At 40.1% G+C, this 19,230-nt stretch overlaps 1 protein-coding gene across 1 annotated transcript in view; it reads left to right on the top strand.

The window, feature by feature from the left end:
• ATP6V1H (ATPase H+ transporting V1 subunit H) overlaps positions 1–19,230 on the top strand; it is a 63,357-nt gene that overhangs the window by 30,985 nt on the left and 13,142 nt on the right. The window contains exons 9-13 of the mRNA XM_024742588.1: positions 2,660–2,852; positions 11,577–11,755; positions 14,642–14,767; positions 17,095–17,196; positions 18,892–19,005. Of these exons, the coding sequence (XP_024598356.1) occupies positions 2,660–2,852; positions 11,577–11,755; positions 14,642–14,767; positions 17,095–17,196; positions 18,892–19,005 (714 nt within the window). The remainder of the gene's footprint in view (positions 1–2,659; positions 2,853–11,576; positions 11,756–14,641; positions 14,768–17,094; positions 17,197–18,891; positions 19,006–19,230) is intronic.

Genomic DNA, 19,230 nt, shown 5'->3' with positions numbered 1-19,230 from the left:
TCAGTTTGTCTCCCTAGTCCCTGCGTTGGCATGATTTAAAAAGAAAAATCATCATTAAAAAAGCAGAGCACACACACACAAAAAAAAGCAGAGCACAAAATAGTTATTTTGGCGTCATGGACCTTAACCTCCTTTCTGATCTTGGATTTGACAGTTTGTGTTTTTTGCGCTCTCTGCGTGATGTTATACCATATATTATGGGGAGTAAAGGAAACATATGTGGTCCTTTCCTTTAAGAGATATACAGCCTAGGTGGAAAGTATGAAACACCTAACAAAGGTAGCACATAGGATGCCACAGCATCTTTTAGTAACTTTTACAGTGACTTTAAAAGTAACACTAAACTCAGCAGTTTGCGAGGGAGAGCAGAGACCTACGTGGTAATTAGCACCCACTGGTTCTTCAGGCCCAGCTCGAGGGCCACGGCCTCTGGGAATCCTCCCTCCCCCTGCACTGGGCTCTCAAGGAACGTGGACAGTGTCTTGTTTTTGCCCATTTGATCCCCGTGCCTTGCGCTGTACCTGCCGCATAGACCCTCAACAGATACTTGTTAAATGACTGTGTTTGGGTTTCTGTTGGGCCTTTGTGTCCTTTGTCCCCCTTAGCTCACTCTTCCTGCCTCACTGGATTCAGAGTTGGGTTCTTGCCCCTAAGGGAATCCCTGCCTTATTTCAATGAGCAGGGGCCTTATTTTGCTTCATTAGGGTGTTTCTGTGGTTGATATTTGGGTATAGAAGACCACCTAGTCTCTGCAATAGAATCCCGTCTATTGTGGGCACACTTTTACTCTGTTCAGCTTCTCTGCGGTGTCCGCATCGCTGAGCACGCCTCCCCTTGAGACCTTCCGTCTGGATCTCAGCACCAGTGTATTGGCCTTGAGCTCTTCGCCCCTCTCACCGTTAAAAATTTTTCCTTTTAACAGAGAGAATTTAATGTGAAGAAATTAAATTCTCCCTAGGTATAAACTAGGTATAAATTTGTGAACTGGGTTTCTGAAAACAGGTAAATAAAGGGACTCTCAAGTGTCAGGGATCCTACTACCCCTAAAGCGGGGAGCAAAGGGTAAGAGGTTGGACTTGCCAGGATTCACGGGCTGCAGGAGGGGCTGCATGAAGTGAAGTTCAGGCCTGGAGGGGACAGTACAGCTCAGCTGGGGCTGGGTCCCCACCCTCGAGGTCGGGGGCCCAGACGGCGGGTGCTAGTGTCTCGAGGGTGCAGGGACGCTCGTTCTGCCAGAGCCCGTGCAGGATGAATTCAGCTGCTGCCGCAGGTGAAGAAGCGTGCTGAAGTGATGCTGGCAGGAACAGGATGTCGACAGGAGAGGTCCCTTCTTCCTCCATCCCTGAGTCAGCCGCGCACACCTCCTGTCGCCGAGCCAGCGGGGAAAGCGGAAATGGGGAACGCGGAAAGTGAATTGTCAGCCACAGCATCCCAGAGTGTAGCAGGCTGACCTTAACAAGTGGAACAGTCAGAGCGCAAAGGAAGCCAGGTACCAGGGTGCTGATAGTGTAAAACGCTGTGCTTTGACCGCTGTTGAATGCTGACATCAACGTTAAATAAAAGCAGGCCTTACGTACCAACCAAAAGTAGAACAGGTTCAAGGGAGAAATCATGCATGAGAAAATTAAGGGCAATTCAGCGAATTTATAAGTGTATACAAATCACAAAAATGGGGAAATGGCACAAATATAAGCCTTCCACTAAGTTAGTAGTTGTAAATCGCAAAATTAGATTTAAAATGTATTTAATTTTGTTAACAGACTTTTATTTTTTAGAGCAGTTTTAGGTTTACAGAACAATTGGAAGCACAGAGAGTGCCCACATGTGCCTGCGCTCCCACGGTCTTCCCTGTTACTAGCAGCTGGTGTTAGTGTGATACCTTTGTTTCAGTTGATGAACCAATATTGATGTGTTCTTACTGACTAAGTTTATATTAGCGCTCGCTCTGCGTTGTACGTTCTGTGGATTTTGAGTTCTCTTTAACCCCTCTGGTTGCTGTTTAGCCGTCTGATTTGATGGTTTCTGTCCCTTGTGTGAATGTAGGCATGCCCCAGGGAAATTTCCTTAGCGCTTTCCTTGGTGTAACCTGTCATTTTCACACCGCTTTCCCAGTTTCCTTAACAGTAAGACGGGAGGCTGAACTAGAAGCTTCTGAGGTTCTGACCCCAAATTTGATGATTGGCTGTGTGTCAAATTCAGACTCATGAAAGGCTTTTTCCAAACTCATTTCCTCTTTTCTCTGTCGAGTTTCCTAAATATTTTTAAAGCTCTAAATGATCCTCTTGGATCATTTTCAGTCCAGACTGAAAATCTTGATTATACCGTCTGGCTTCACTGAGATGTGCATCCGCTGTGTCACCATGTCCTGAGGCTTTTACTTCTTGAATGTCCGTCAGGGTCCTCCTACTGTTCCCTCTGTGGGCCGTGCTCCCTGCAGCGAGGGCGGTGGTGTCCTTGAGACTCTGGAGAGAGGCTTACGTGACGCCGTGCAGGACTGGCCCTCTGTGAGCAGGGGTCTGGCTTGCTCATTCCTTCGGGGGGAAAAAGAGGACGTGATTAAGAGAGACTGATCCATCAGCGCAAAAAGAACAATCAGTTATTTCTTCTCTCCTCTTGTGCTGTCGTGTTAAATGTTTTCTCAACGTGTGTTCCTTTTCAGCATCATGGGAGTTCTGAGTAACAAGTGTGGCTTTCAGCTCCAGTATCAGATGATTTTTTCTATATGGCTCCTGGCGTTCAGTCCTCAGATGTGTGAACACCTGCGACGCTACAACATCATTCCTGTTCTGTCCGACATCCTGCAAGAATCGGTCAAAGAGAAAGTGACAAGAATCATTCTTGCAGCATTCCGGGTACGTGTTTTGTGTGTGTGTGTGTGTGTGTGTGTGTAAGGCATTTTTTTTTTTACTGTGGAGTATATTTCAGGGCTTTTAGCAGGTGGGAAAAAGTTGCTTGTTCTCCATGTAGTTATGGAAGTGTGGCATCTTGGTGAGCTTGGAGTAAAATATCCCAGTTTGTACTCATGGCAGGGGGAGTGGACAGGTGGGGGGAAGCCATCTAAATGGATGACACGTAAGAGTGGCTGGGAGATGATAGACCTACAGATCCAAGCTATTGGCTTTAGAATTTGTGTTTTTAACCATTGTTTGTTCTTACGCTTTCTTTAAACAAAACAACGACAAATCAAAAATAAAAGGTTGTGCAGATGTATTGCAAAACCGTAAATGGCATAGACACCACATTTGCCAAATATAGTCACTAACATCTTTCAGATTTTTCTAAGCAAATAGAGATAAATATATAAATAGGTGTCTAATTTTGTTTTGTATTTAAAAATAAGAGTGGTGTCAGGCTATAAATACTGTTCTATAACTTTATTCTTAACAATATATAATAAATGTGTTTTCATTTTCCTGTACTAGATCTTCAGTGTTCTTTTCAGTGGCTATATTCTACTGTGTTGATATAAAGTGGTTTATTTAATTAGTGTCCTATTGATGGAAACGTGAGGTGTTTCCAGTTTCTTTTACATATGTTTTCCCACTTTGATGAGTATTTCGGTTGGGTAAGTTCCAGAGATGGAATTGCTGAGTCAAGAATATACTTTTTACCAGTTCTTATAGATAATGTCAAATCACCTTTCAAAAATGTGCAAATTGGGCTTCCCTGGTGGCGCAGTGGTTGAGAGTCCGCCTGCCGGTGCAGGGGACGCGGGTTCGAGCCCCGGTCTGGGAAGATCCCACATGCCGCGGAGCGGCTGGGCCCGTGAGCCGTGGCCGCTGAGCCTGCACGTCCGGAGCCTGTGCTCCGCAATGGGAGAGGCCACGACAGTGAGATGCCTGCATACTGCAAAAAAAAAAAAGTGCAAATTTATGTTTCCAGTAATTATATATTGGGCAAGAATACAGAGAGTCCCTACTTTCTCTTAGTGCGTGGACTTTTTTCTAAATTGGAAGCTGTTCATGAAGTTGGCGTGAAAACTCTTTTTAAAAAATAGATTTTCTTAATTGGTGAACTGTTAGGAAAGATAGTCATCCTTGATTCAATATCTTTGCAATTAGATTATCCTAGAAAGATGTTTTGGATTATTATTTTTTTTCCCTTTGTATGACTTTCACTTCTGGGAAATAGAAAGATCAACAGTTGCCTAAGTGATAAATATGGAAGTGAATCGTATTTTTTCAGCTCATATCTACCTACCCTTTTCTGTATGTTAGTTACATACTTTTTACGTTAAAATATCTATCTTTCCAAATGTTGAAGATTGTAAACATTTAGCACAAAATTATTACTTTTGATAATTTGTTAATAAGGTGACTTGTTTAAGGTGAAGTATAGGTGTGGGAAGAACTGCTGTAGAACTCAGGGTCTTACTTCAGCTGTTCTCTTGTTTCATAGACTACATCTCTACACTTGTATCTTTCCCCCTCGGTTTTGATAAACTTACATGTTTCTTGTTGTTGTTGTTGCGGTACGCGGGCCTCTCACTGCTGTGGCCTCTCCCGTTGCGGAGCACAGCCTCCGGACGCGCAGGCTCAGCGGCCATGGCTCACAGGCCTAGCCGCTCCGCGGCATGTGGGATCTTCCCGGACTGGGGCATGAACCCGTGTCCCCTGCATCAGCAGGCAGACTCTCAACCACTGCGCCACCAGGGAAGCCCCCTTACATGGTTTTTTATAAGTGTCATTTAGATAATATAGTGAGTGCTGTGAGTTTTAGGAAGAAATCAGATACTAATAATTTATAGTAATGGATTGAGATTTAATCTAAAGCTCAGCATAAGATGCTTTTGTTTTTGTTTTAAATAAATTTATTTATTTATGTATTTTGGCTGCGTTGGGTCTTTGTTGCTGTGTGGGCTTTCTCTAGTTGTGGTGAGCGGGGGCTACTCTTCCTTGTAGTGCGCGGGCTTCTCATTGCGGTGGCTTCTCTTGTTGTGGAGCACGGGCTCGGTAGTTGTGGTTCGCGGGCTCTAGAGCACAGGCTCAGTAGTCGTGGCTCACGGGCCCAGTTGCTCCACAGCATGTGGGATCTTCCTGGACCAGGGCTCGAACACGTGTCCCCTGCGTTGGCAGGCGGATGCTTAACCACTGCACCACCAGGGAAGTCCGTTTTTGGGTTTTTTTTGAGACAAGCCATTTGTCCTATCAAATCATTTATTTATTTATTATCTCAGTTGATTTATAATATTACATTAGTTTCAGGCATATAACGTTGATTCAGTATTTTTATAGAGTATACTCCATTGAAAGTTATTACACAACAATGGCTGTCGTTCCCTGTGCCATACAGTATGTCCTTGCTGCTCATCTATTTCACACACAGTAGCTCGTATCTGTTAACCCTGACCCCTGTCTTGTCCCTCCCTCTACAGCCCCCACATAAACTGCTTTGCCCATAATGTATGTGGCAGCTGTTCTAGCTGAGCTTCCCACAGACCTTGCTTAGTATTTTGTCCCTTCTCTAGTTCCTCCTCCCATTGATTTTCATGTTAAGTCATTATTATGTTAGATAAAAGGGTCATTGGAAGCAGGTACCTCTAATATGGGTACATGGTAGGTGAGAGGTGTTTGTTGATATTAGCTGGATCCTACCTTTGAGCTGTTCCCTCCCCCTCTCCCTCCCTCCCCCTTACCTATCCTATCCTATCCTTTCTTTTTCCTGTTCCTCCCCCCATCCCCCATTTCATGGATTATCTATCCACCTCTCAATGCATCAGATGTTTATTGAACACCAATTATGGAAGGATGAATATGACAAGATACTTTTTCTTAGGGACTTTGTATTTTGTGTGAATCTGTTTCTGATGGAGAGACTTCATGAAGTCACCATGATGAGTGTATACGGTATACAAAGTTCAAAAAGTCACAAGAAGTATAAAGCCAGACTGAGATTCTTAGTTTTCTTTTGACCTGATTTGGGAGCTCTCCAGATTGATTATCTGCTTTTTATGAAAATTTGAGAGGTACAATAGCATAACCCTTTTCTAATTTTCCTTTCCACGTGGTGTGTTAGCAAGAGTAGGCTCTGGAGTAGACACGCCTAGGGGTGAATCCCAGCACTAGGTTGCTGGGAGAGTGGTTTGAACTCTCAGAGCTGATTTCTCCACTTGTGAAAGGTGGTTAGTGATACTTAACTCACTTCAAGATTGAGTAAGAATTCAACGAAATAACAGACGATGGCTGGCAATAGTAAATATACAATCTGTATTTATTTTCCTGCCTTTTTGCTCCATAAAAGCATAAAATACTAGCAATTTGCCTCTTTAACGCCCACCTGTAGAAATTGCGTTCTAAGTTAATGTGGAACCTAGGCAAAGATGAAGTGCTGTTCTGTTTGATTTAGAAAAGACAGCATGAATATTTTACTAATGTTTATTTAGCAAGATTTAAAAATCTTATTTATACTTCATTTGCAGTTTCAATTTTTTACCCACAATGTGTCGAACTTATGCTAATTTCTTGGCTTCTATTGTCTAATTTGGATTTCAGGTTATTTAAAATACACGCAACCTATTGACAGGTATATTAGTTTTTTGGACTCTCCTTGATAAATTGGGATAAATCATTGCATGGTTATACTGAAGACTGAATATCAGAAGAACATCTTTAGACATCCCGAACTTTGATGTACACAACTGATTTAAAATCGAGCCATTAGTAAGGACATAGTAAAGCCATTTGATTTAGACCATAGAATAGGTGTAGAAAATGACGTGTTCTTCTTTTTCTTTGTTATTCTCAAATTCCTGTGACCTTTAATAGAGATTTCACCGATGAGGTTGTTTGAGGATTGCCTGATTATGCACTTTTCCCCACATCCTGAAACTCAGGAGGGGAATTTTTGTGCTTTTGGAAGCTTGCTGAGCTGCTGTGAGCTGAAGAAATCTAGCAGCTGTTAATTTTTTTTTCTTTCCATTTGGCTGGGTGAATTTACTTTTGAAAATGTCTGTCTCAGTTATTCATAGCAGGTGCTGAACTCCAGGTCTCCATGAATGTTATTCCATTGGTTAATTTGATATGTCAATCTTTCGTTTCTAAAATAAATGAGAATGTTTTTTGAGGCTGTGACTGAGAAAGACATTCAAGACCATATTTGCTGTGTAGAGTTTTTCTTTTTGGCTCTGTTTAGTCAAGAGCCTCCGTAATATGTCAGATAATAAGATAAATTGTATTTTACAACTGCATGGTTTTCAGCATAAAAGCTTAGAAAGAAATACCACCAAACTGAATTTGGATTTACATTAGCTGTACTAACCATGATGTTTAACTCACACCCACACGCATATGCACACACAGACACAGACAAACACAGACTTACATCTTCCTCTGCAGACAGTTCACAGTCATAACCCCTTCAGAGACACCTGCTCTGGTTTGGGTGTATGGGGACTGTTTTGCCCACTGCTTTGACATAGAAGTGTTGCTATCAAGAAATTTTATTCCTAGATCCATCCCTCATTCCTTATTTCAGGAATTTATCTCTCTTGTTTATTAGATACCAGGTTTGGAAGAGGTTTGGTAAGACTGAGACATTTTTAATCTTGGGCTGAGTCCCATAATAACAGCGCTGCTTCGGTGCCGTTCTGTCAGCTGTTGGCTAGCAGCCGGCAAGGGATAAGTACAGAAAGTGAGAGCAAGCATTTAGAAACTTACAGTAATTTGACATGTCTGTCAAATTTAATAATATAAGATTTGAGCTTGTATTTTGCATGTCTTTTAAAGTTCATTTTTCTAGAAATGCATTTTTATTGTATTTTTTACTAAAAGTATTTGTTCCTGACTGATTGGAAATTGAAAATCAAACAGAACTGGTCTTCACCGCAGATGGTTTGAAAAGCACTGCTTTAACATGTATGTTACAAGGTTAGCAGTTTTGGTGAAGGAAGGATCTGAATGGTCACTTGGTTCCACTTTGTTCTTAGTGAAGTCAAGGTTGCTCTGCACCGTTACTTGGACACAGGCCAAAATGATATTTACGCTTTTGATTTTGTTGAGGTGAAGATGCCATTGAGTTTAGCGACTTTAAAGGGTGCGCTGCTGCCGGATGATCTAGGTTTGTTTCTGGTAAATTCATTTTCCAAATATTTTTCACAACCTTTTTATTCTTTGTAGTGAGATGGAGAGATGAAATTAAAACATGTTTCGAGGGAAAAACAAGTAAGGTTTATTGATTGATTTGACATAGGCTTGAAGGAAAGGGGAGCGTCAAACATGACTAAATTTCGAAGTGCTGTTGTCTTAGAGAATCGAGAGGAGAGATGGTTTCAGAAGAGCGCCATCGGGCTGTTCTTTACCAGTTACACTGACTGGGTTGAGGTTATAGTTGAAACTGTTAGTTATGATAATATCTTAAATATGAAGTGTAACTCTCCTGGCAACAAACGTGTAGGACCGTATGAACAGAAGAGTTTTGATATGTTTCTAAATTTAGGAGAGATAGTAGTAAGAAAAGTAACTGGAAAAGGTAACAGAAAACTAAGTAGACTAACTAACAAGTAAAGTCTCACAGAAGCGAGGGGTGAAGGGAGGAGTTTCATAAAGGGAGATGTTATCAGAATTCAAGGCACCCTACAGTTTAAGGTCTTTATTTGAATTCCATTATGGTCAGAGAACATGTTCTATATGGTTCCAATTCTTTGAAATTTGTCTTACGCTCACCTTACGGTCTGTCACGGTGAATGTAGCACGTGTACTTGAAAAGAATGCATGTTTTGCAGATGTATCACATTCTGTAAATGTCAGTTAAATCAGGGTGGTCCATAGTATCGTTTGGATCATCTCTGTACTGATTCTGTTGTCTAGTGGTTCTAGCAGTGATCAATTGCTAAGAGAGAGAGTTGTTAAAATTTCCAGCTGTTAGTGTGGATTTGTCTGTTTCTCCTTTCAGTTCAGCCAGTTATTGTTTCATGTATTTTGAAGCTCTTTTTTTTTTTTAACTTTTTATTTTTTTAAATTTATTTATATTTATGTATTTTTGGCTGCATTGGGTCTTTGTTGCTGCGCGCGGTCTTTCTCTAGTTGTGGCGAGCGGGGGCTACTCCTCGTCGTGGTGCACGGGCTTCTCATTGCAGTGGCTTCTCTTGTTGCGGAGCATGGTCTCTAGGCGCGTGGGCTTCAGTAGTTGTGGCACGCGGGCTCAGTAGTTGTGGCTCGCAGGCTCTAGAGCGCAGGCTCAGTAGTCGTGGCTCACGGGCTTAGTTGCTCCGCGGCATGTGAGATCTTCCCGGGCCAGGGCTCGAACCCATGTCCCCTGCGTTGGCAGGTGGGTTCTTAACCACTGCGCCACCAGGGAAGTCCCAGTGCTCTTGGTCTTGATATCTACTTTACTTGAAATTAATATAGACATGCCAGCTTTCTTCCACTTATGGTTTTCCATCTTTTAGTTTCAACCTATCTGTGTCTTATATTTAAAATTTGTCTCTTTGAGACAACATATACTTGGGTCTTGAATTTTTATCTGTTCTAATAATCTCTGCTTCTTAATTGGAGTGTTTAGTTCACTGACATTTAGAGAATTATTGGTGTGGTCGGATTTAGGTCTACCATTTTATTATTTTCTTCTGTTTGTTTCATCTGTTTTTTGTTCTGTCTTCCATTCCTGCCTTCTCTTACGTTAACTGAGTTCTTTTTAGAATTTCAGTTTAATTTTTCTATTGGCTTTTTAACTGTGCTGCTTTGTAGTATTTTATTTCTTATAGGTTGTTTTGGTGTCACAATATTTATCCTTAACCTTTTCCATTATACTTGAAGTTAATATTACGTTCTCACCAGTAGTACACAAGTGTTCTCTTATCTCCACAATCTGGACAACACTGGCTGTCTTGTTTTTTGATAGTAGCTGTCCTAACAAGTGCAAAGTGATATTTAATTGTGGTTTTGACTTGATTTTCCCTGATGATCAGTGATGTTGAGCACTGTTTCATGATCTGTTGGCCATGTTTATGTCTTCTTTGGGAGAATGTCTATATAGATCCGCTGCCCATTTTTTAATTGGCTTGTGCTTTTTTGTTGTTGTTGTTGCTAGTGAGTTAAATGAGTTCTTTATACATCTTAGATATTGCCCTCCTATCAGATGTATGTTTTGCAAATGTTTTCTCCCATTTTGTAGGATGCCTTTTCATTTTGCTTTTTTTGTTTCTTTGGCTGTGCGGAAGCTTTTTAGTTTGATATAGTCCCAGTTGTTGATTTTTACTTTTCTTGTGCTTTTGGTGTCATATCCAAAAAATCATTCCCAAGGCTAATGTCAAGGAGATTTTCCCCTGTGTTTTCTTCTATGAGTCTGACAGTTTCCGGTCTTATGTTTAAATCTTTAATCCCTTTTGAGTTAGTTTTTGTGACTGGTATAAGATACGGGTCCAATTTCATTTTTTTGCGTGTGGTTATCCAGTTTCCCTGCTGACATTATTGAAGAGACTATCCTTTCCCCAATAGGTTTTCTTGGTTCCCTCGTCAAATATTAGTTGACTGAATATGTACGGGCTTATTTCTGGGCTCTCTATTCTGTTCCATTGAACTCTGTGTCTGTTTTATGCCATTACCGTACTGTTTTGATCATTGTAGCCTTGTAGTTTAGTTTGAAATCAGTACGTGTGACTTCTCTAGCTTTATTCTTCTTTCTCAGGATTGCTTTGGATATTTGGAGTCTTTTATATTTCTATACAAGTTTTAGCATTCTTTTTCCTATTTCTGTGAAAATTGGAATTTTGGTAGGGATCTATCTCACTAATTTCCATATGCTAAGCTAAATCTCTCTCTGCATTTATTTAGCATAATTATTAGAAATATAACTTCCTTGGAAAAATAAAGAAATTTAAAATTTTGGTACAGTTGATTTAGAATTGTTATTCCAGGATTTTTTTGAGTGTGGGAGATTTGACAGGCCTTCTTTACCAACTTTGTGAAGGTGGCTTTCTTGAGAGCTTGTTTGTCCTTGTTCTAGACCTCAGCATGAGCATGGTTTTGCTCTGAAATATTGGTTAATTTAGTGAACAGTTTATCTTCAGAAATACTTAGATTCCTTTGCTGATTTCATCAGTACTCTTAAAAATCACAGAAGAAAACTGAGGAATTTGCTTGAATGTCACAAAACTTTTCTGATAATTACTGAAGCAAGAGAGTTCTTTTAATTGCCGTCCTTTGTGCACTTACAGGTTGATTGGACGGAGAAAAAGGTCAGTGACTGGGAACTAGAGAGATACTTGAGGAAACAGTCTTTCTTAGCATCCTAAGGGCTCCATGTGGCCAAGAAATGGAGTGTTCATGGTGGTGACCTCAAGAGCAGGGCTGTGAGGAAGGATGGTGATGGACCTCACTGTAAATGTGTTCAGTGTTTTGAGGCTTGTCTAGGTCAATAATTTAAAATGTTTAGTAAGCCAGTAAGTAATGAAGGAATCAGAAGGATGCTCCTGATGTGGGACAGATGCTTAGGAAAGAAGTCAGGATTTGTGATCCAGTCATCCACTTAAGGTGATAGTTAACCTGAGAACAGGGAGGGGAGAGAGGATGTGAAAGCAGGTGCAGAGAACATCACATAACAAATTATATCATTTCTCATTGTGTCTTTGTCTAACCCAGAACTTCTTAGAAAAATCAACTGAAAGAGAAACTCGCCAAGAGTATGCTCTGGCTATGATTCAGTGCAAAGTTCTGAAACAGTTGGAGAACTTGGAACAGCAGAAGTATGATGACGAAGATATCAGTGAAGATATAAAATTTCTCTTGGAGAAACTTGGTGAGAGTGTCCAGGATCTTAGGTATGTTATTCTTTTTAATTCTCACAGGCTGGGTATATTGGGCCTTGTTTGACTTGCTTCATATTTTAAGGAAGTTTAAATTTGTTATGAACTATAAACTCAAAAGATTACACTAAAACATCATGTCTTCTATTGAAAATTGAGGGGTGTGGAAACACTGGCTCACCATCATGGCAACCATTGGTCAGAGCTGTGTGTTATTTCTCCTCTTTCGTGTAGATCCCCACTGTTCTCTGTTGTCTAAAATCTGACCTGGTGTTCTACCACGGGTTGTGGGTGCCACCCTTTGAGAATCTCCCCCTGGTTTAAAATCTTTTTTAAGCAGCAGTCATTGTTAATTTGTGGAGGAGGTTTGCTTAGATATGGAAAGAGTATTTTTTCCTTTTTTTTTTTTTTCCCCGGTATGCGGACCTCTCACTGCCGTGGCCTCTCCTGTTGCGGAGCACAGGCTCGGGACGCTCAGGCTCAGTGGCCATGGCTCATGGGCCCAGCAGCTCCGCAGCATGTGGGATCCTCCCGGACTGGGGCACGAACCCATATCCCCTGCATCGGCAGGCGGACTTTCAACCACTGCACCACCAGGGAAGCCCTCCTGCTTTTGTGAAGTCCCTATTGGTTTTATTTATTTTTTATATTAAAAATTATGCAAGTGATGTACATGCAGTAAAGAAAAAATATCCCTTTTTTTATACAGTACAGAATACAGAACACAGTACACTACAGAATACAATACAGTACAGAAGGGACAACAACCAGTACCCCCATCTTCCCCACCTACTTCCCCACCCCTCTGGTTTCTTGTGTTCATTCCCAAAAACCCTAGCCCCCCTCCCCCTAGCATGCATGCATGTGTGTGCTCACACATACACACAGACACACACAAATAGGGTTCTGTGTATTCTTCTGGTCCTGGTTCTTTTTTGTTTAATAATAGCTTGATGATTTTTCCCATTAACCCATGCATTCTTTGTTTTTGAACTATTGATACATTTTAAAAAGAGAGTTACTCACTAGAAGTAGATTGGGTTTGGGAGCCAGGATGACTCCAGTTTGAATTGTTTGGCCACTTTGTCCACGTGTGGCCTTGAACAAGCCTCTTGACATTTTAAAGTCTCAATTTTCCTTTTGGTAAAATAGTGATAAAAATTCTAACCTTGTAGGATTTTCCATGAGGTGTCCAGCAAGTGCCTTTAGTATAGTATGTGTTCCAAAAATGTATTTACCAGATAATTCAGTGCAGCCCATAAGCTCAAGGCCCAAAAGCTTTTATAGAGATGGGAGCTGTCACCCATATCAGTGGTTTGTATGGAGCTTTGTGGAGGAAGGCAGATGATTTTTGTCTTCTTATAATTTCAAATATGAATAAGTTGTTTGTAATATAATAGGCTAGCAATAGGCTTGCAGTTTATACAAATTCTATTTTATTATGTTTATTTAAAAAATTATCATTAGTTCTTCTGTAATAATGATTTGAGACCCTTTTAAAAAAATAAATAAGGTTAGTGATAGCTTTCTAAGTTATTTAATCCATACTAGCCAATTGTTATTATTTACTGATTTTTCATGTTGAATTTGGTAATGTGAAAAATATTGCTGTTTACATACAGCTAACATGGTGATGGGAGCAGTTGAAATAGATTTGTCTCTTTATATTGTTACAAGTTTAGCATATTAAACAATATTGTTTAACAATATTAGTTAAACAATATTACTTATACTAAATAGCCTTTCATTAAATTACTACTTTATTTAACAGGTTACTCTGATCAACTTAACCAGTGAATCTTTGTTATACTGAATTATCAATCAGTATTAAATAGCTACTTCTTTTTGAAAATTTTACTTGAAAGAAAATATAAGCATGTCTTGTCACTTTGTTCACTGGCTACCCACATTAAAGCAGTTTTATATTATGAAGATTTGAATGATTGTTGCTTGATACATAGTGAATAATTTTTGAATTAAAGTGCATTTTAGTTTGTTACATGTACAGAGGTTTTTGTTTTTAATTAATCTGTAGTGGGCTAATTCAGTTAATGAATTACCTCTGCATTGTTGGTAGTCACATTTAAAAATATTGTACTGAGGTATGTGTTTTTATTTTTATACTGCAGTATCATGGTTTGTCATTTAAAGTATAATTGAATATACTATTTTATTTTGTGTTAAAGAAATATACTTTTACATAAATTTATCTTTATGTATCTAGTGGCAAATACAGTGTTTTAAGAGGCAAGGTAGAAACAATGCTAGATTATCAGATATTTAATTTATTTTTATTTATTTATTTATTTGTGGCTGCGTTAGGTCCTTGTTGCTGCGCACGGGCTTTCTCTCGTTGTGGCGAGCGGGGACTGCTCTTCATTGCTGTGTGCGGGCTTCTCACTGCGGTGGCTTCTGTTGTTGCAGAGCATGGGTTCTAGGCGTGGGGGCTTCAGTAGTTGTGGCACGCAGGCTCAGTAGTTGTGGTGCACAGGCTTAGTTGCTCTGCGGCATGTCAGATCTTCCCGGACCAGGGCTTGAACCCGTGTCCCCTGCGTTGGCAGGTGGATTCTTAACCACTGTGCCACCAGGGAAGTCCCTATCAGATATTTTAGTGATGTACATACATTTATGTGTATATTAAGATTAGAATTTTGAAAGCAAGTGCTCCTTTTAATATCTCATGGTGAACACTCAAATTTGACAGGAGTACTGGACCTTAGTACCCTGAATAAGTTTCACATGATTTATTGAAAATTAAGCCATTTAAACTTGTTTAGAGGTAATTTTTGAATGTACAAAGTATGATCAGTCTCTGTAGTTAAATAATTAGTGAAGATGTTTTATTTTATTAAATTTTGGAGTATCTCTCAGATTCTTATAAACTTTGAAATCTTTTTACAGCTCATTTGATGAATATAGTTCAGAACTTAAATCTGGAAGATTGGAATGGAGTCCTGTGCACAAATCTGAGAAATTTTGGAGAGAAAATGCTGTGAGATTAAATGAGAAGAATTATGAGCTCTTGAAGTAAGTTTTAAATGCCAGTTTACACTCTGAAAAACCCCCATCCTTCCACATACTCGTGGACACATTTTTATCCCTCTTAAAATTTTTAGATATTCCGTGGTTTTAATTTCTATTTTCTTCCTTACTCATGTGGTTGAATACCTTTTCGTGTGCTTATTGGCCATTTGGATATCTTTTTTCCCAGGAGAAGTGCCTGTTCAAGTTTTTGTTTTGGTAGGAATTCTGTAGGTTTCTTGGTCATATGTATTCATCACAGCTCTTCTACCACGTCAAATGCCACTAACTCTTTACTTTTGATGTAGCTCAGTTTATTGTTTATGGCTAGTGCTTTCTTGTGTCTGGTTAAGAAGTTTTTGCCTACCCAAGGTCCTGAAGATATACTCCTGTGTTATCTGCTAGAAGCTTTATCGTTTAACCTCTCACACTTAGATTTCCATTCCGTGTGGAATTGGTTTTTGGGTAAGGTGTATAAGGTAGGTCAACATTTATTTCTTTCATTACATGGATATCTAATTGAACTAGCAACATTTATTGAAAATAACATACATTTTCCCCACTGCTTTGCACGGTTCCCTTTGTTATAATAAAGATGACCTAATATGTGCAAGTGTCTTTCTTTTTTACTGAGATATAAGTCACATACCACACAATTCACCCATTTAAAGTGTTATAAATCAGTGTATTCATGGGGTTGTGTAACCATCGATACAGTCAATTATAGAACATTTTCCATCACTTCAAAAAGAAACCCTGTATCCTTTAGCTGTCACTTCTCTGTCCAACCCATGCCCTCAGCCCTAAGCTTTTACTTTCTGTCTCTATGGATTTGCCTATTAGGAAAATTTTATGTAAATGTAATCATATAATATTTGTTCTTTTGTGACCAGCTTCTTTCACTTACCATAATGTGTTCAAGGTTCATTCATGTTGTAGCATTTAGCAGTACTTTGTTCCTTTTTATGGTCATATAATATTCCATCATAAGGACATATTACATTTTATTTATCCACTCATTAGGTGATGGGCATTTGGGTTATTATGAAAAATACTGGTAATAAACATTTGTGTACAAGTTTTTATGTGGACGTACGTTTTTATTTCTCTTCCTTGGGTAGACATCTATGAATAGAATTGCTGAATCATATGGTAACTCTGTTTAACCATTTTAGGAACTACTCGACTGTTTTCCAAAGTGGCTGTACAATTTCATATTCCCACCAGCAGTGTATGAGGGTTCTGATTTCTCCATCTCCGTGTCAGCACTTACTGTTGTCTGACTTCTTGATTCTAGCCGTTTTAGTGAGTGTGAAGTGATAGCTCATCATGGTTTTGATTTGTATTTCCTTGATGGCTAATGAGTCAGGCATCTTTTCATGTCCTTATTGGCCATTTTATATCTTTGGAGAAATGTCTGTTCAGATTCTTAGTTCATTTTTTAAATGGGTTCTCTTTTTAGTATTTAGTTGTAAGAGGTTTTTAATATATTTTGGATGTAAATCCCTGATCAGATAATATGCTTTGCAAATATTATCTCCCCTTTTTGGGTCATCTTCTCAGTTTCTTGATAGGATTACTACCTATATACCTTACTATAACTGTTAAAATTAATAGAATTTAATTTTTAGAATAATTTTAGGTTTACAGAAAAATTGAAGGGAGTACAGAGAGTACTCATATATATACCCTCTCTTCCTCCACCAGGCACAGTTTCCCCTGTTCAGTTTCTTGATAGGATTACTACCTATATACCTTACTATAACTGTTAAAATTAATAGAATTTAATTTTTAGAATAATTTTAGGTTTACAGAAAAATTGAAGGGAGTACAGAGAGTACTCATATACCCTCTCTTCCTCCACCAGGCACAGTTTCCCCTATTTTTAATGTCTTGCCTAAGTGTGGCACGTTTGTTAGTTGATGAACCAATATTTATACATTATTTTAACTGAAGTCCATAGTTTACGTTCAGGTTCATGCCTTTCTGTTGTACAGTTCCTGCTGTGTCACAGTATCACACAGAATAGTTTCACTGCCCTAAAAACTCCCTGTGTTTTCCCTTCTTCCCTTTCCCTGGTATTGTGGGAATTGTGGGTGGTGGACGTTGTGAATATGAAAGTGACCTGTTAATGTGTGTATAAAGGTTTGAAAGCTGCTAACTTACCTGCAGTAAATCATGTGTAGTGTATCGTGTGTAGCAGTGAAACCTGTAGAAAATAGTTATATTTGTAAATGTTTATTTTCAGGAAAGTCTCAGCATTATACCTTTGCTCTGTTGTGCTCTAGAAAAGAATTAGAAATCAATCTCTCTTTGTATTAAATTTATTTCAGGATTTTGACCAAACTTCTGGAGGTGTCCGATGACCCACAAGTCTTAGCTGTTGCTGCCCATGACGTCGGCGAGTACGTTCGGCATTACCCGCGAGGCAAGCGGTAAGTGAGGAGCCTTGGTTTCCTCGGGGTGTCCCGAGACATTCCGCATAGAGGTCCTAGTTTATATACTCCTGTAAAGTAGACTCGCTCAGCCGAGGAGCTGACGGAGCGAGCAGAACCAAGATGACCGTAGTGCTGGGAATCGTGGTAACTGATAACCCTAAGTGAAGATGGGAAGCATGAAAACGTAAGCACGCGTGTACAGACAGTACTGTTGCACGGTAGCCAGCAGAGATCACACCAGCAGCTTCACGTTCGGGGTTTTCTTTGGTTTGTATGATTTAATTCAAAAGCCATTTTGTTAGCACTGGTGATTTTTCAATTATTATTTGTGGTTATATTGTTATTGACCTGAGTAGGTTCCAAATACAAAAGGAAATATAACACGTGTAAGAAAAGTCACAGTAGATATATAGTAATGGAAGGATGTGTTTCCAAGTACTGAAGAGTGAGGAATTCCCTCTGGGAGGAGACAGGTAAGGCTTTGCAGAGGAGGTGAGGCTGGCTTGGTAATGTGAAATCACTTAGGTACGCTAACAGTGAAAGGATAGGAGTTGAGGGAGAAAGCGTTAAATGAGACTGAGGCTGTTGTATGCTGTTTGGAGAAGCTTGTTACATACCTGGCACGTATCAAGCACTCATAAAGTTTGGGTATAATTATACTGCATTATTTTTCTCAATTCAGTACATTTTTTTTAAAAAGATGCTTTAAAAAATAAAATATAAAAAGGCGTACAGATAAAGCCTCTCCCTCACCCCGACCCCATGTGCTCATCTGCGAGGTTGTCTTAAACCACCAGAAGCCCTACTGCACTAAGGTGCCACTTGGCACGGACTGTGTGGTGGCGATGTCACTCACCAGGCGGCACCGACCGCAGCTCCCACACTCCCAGGCTGGGGTTAAAGACACTCGCCGGCTCTTTGCACGCCCCCGCTCCCCCCCAGAGGAGCAGAGAACCTCCTTCCATTCGTGAGGCAAATAACCATTTTCACTTTGCTTTTGTGTCTGTAGTAGCTGGATTTTTCAGGGGGTTGAGGGGGCAGTGACAGAAAGCAGTGCTGGTTGTCAGTCTTCCTGGTGTTCTTGACAACAGGAATTTTCTCATTTGTTTCACTGCCCAGCAGGTCATGTGGCATGTTCATGTTCCATCATTACAGGAAAGGGCAGATATCTTAACAAGTCAAGTTTTCTCCGGAAATTAACATGGCTCCTACGGAGTGCTTTTTAACCTCGTGTTCTCTGCTGTCTGCATCTGAGCCGTATCTGGTTCACAGCACGGCAACTGCTGGGCTTAGTATTGATCTGATGTTACTTCAGACATAAGGTGGTATTCAGTATACTGGTTTTTAAGCAAGCCACAAATCCTGGTGATAAAGAAGTTACTACTCAACTGCCTATAGAACACTGTAACCTAGATTACTGCAGCAGTCCAGGTTGATGACATTTGCCCAGACTAGGAAATGAGAGTAACAGTTGGATTTATCACTAGGGATTCAAGAGGAAATATATAAAAACTTTAAGTCTGTGATTTGGAGAAAATGATATTTTAAAAAAGACACGTGTGTTGGTTTACTTACCTGTATGGTAACTTCTCTTTGTAAAACCACTGGGCAGTTCGGAGTTGGGGCTTTCTGCTAACAGCTTGCATTTGAAAGTAACTGCAGCGTCTTCACCACGTGGCTTCTGGCCCCCAGGGTCATCGAGCAGCTCGGCGGGAAGCAGCTGGTGATGAACCACATGCACCACGAGGACCAGCAGGTGCGCTACAACGCCCTCCTGGCCGTGCAGAAGCTCATGGTGCACAACTGGTAGGTGCCGCCCACCCCCTGCTGCTCTGTTGGGCCTCACGTTCCTGTCCAGAAGTTCCTGTGGAAAGGCTCCGATGAGTGGTGGCTTTTAAAGCAGTGATTTTGATTAATACCTAGAATTACATTTTAGCCGTTCAGAGCAGTGATGTGATAATTTAGAAAAAACAGCTGCATTAATGTTCTGAAGAAATGTATATTCAAAGTACTAGTATCAGAAGCAACTCC

This window comes from Neophocaena asiaeorientalis, unplaced genomic scaffold (genome assembly GCF_003031525.2).
Source record: "Neophocaena asiaeorientalis asiaeorientalis breed wild unplaced genomic scaffold, Neophocaena_asiaeorientalis_V1.1 scaffold226, whole genome shotgun sequence".
Lineage (NCBI taxonomy): Eukaryota > Metazoa > Chordata > Mammalia > Artiodactyla > Phocoenidae > Neophocaena > Neophocaena asiaeorientalis.
The sequence above is the reverse complement of the archived record's forward strand: the minus strand, read 5'-3'. Positions and strand labels throughout refer to the sequence as shown.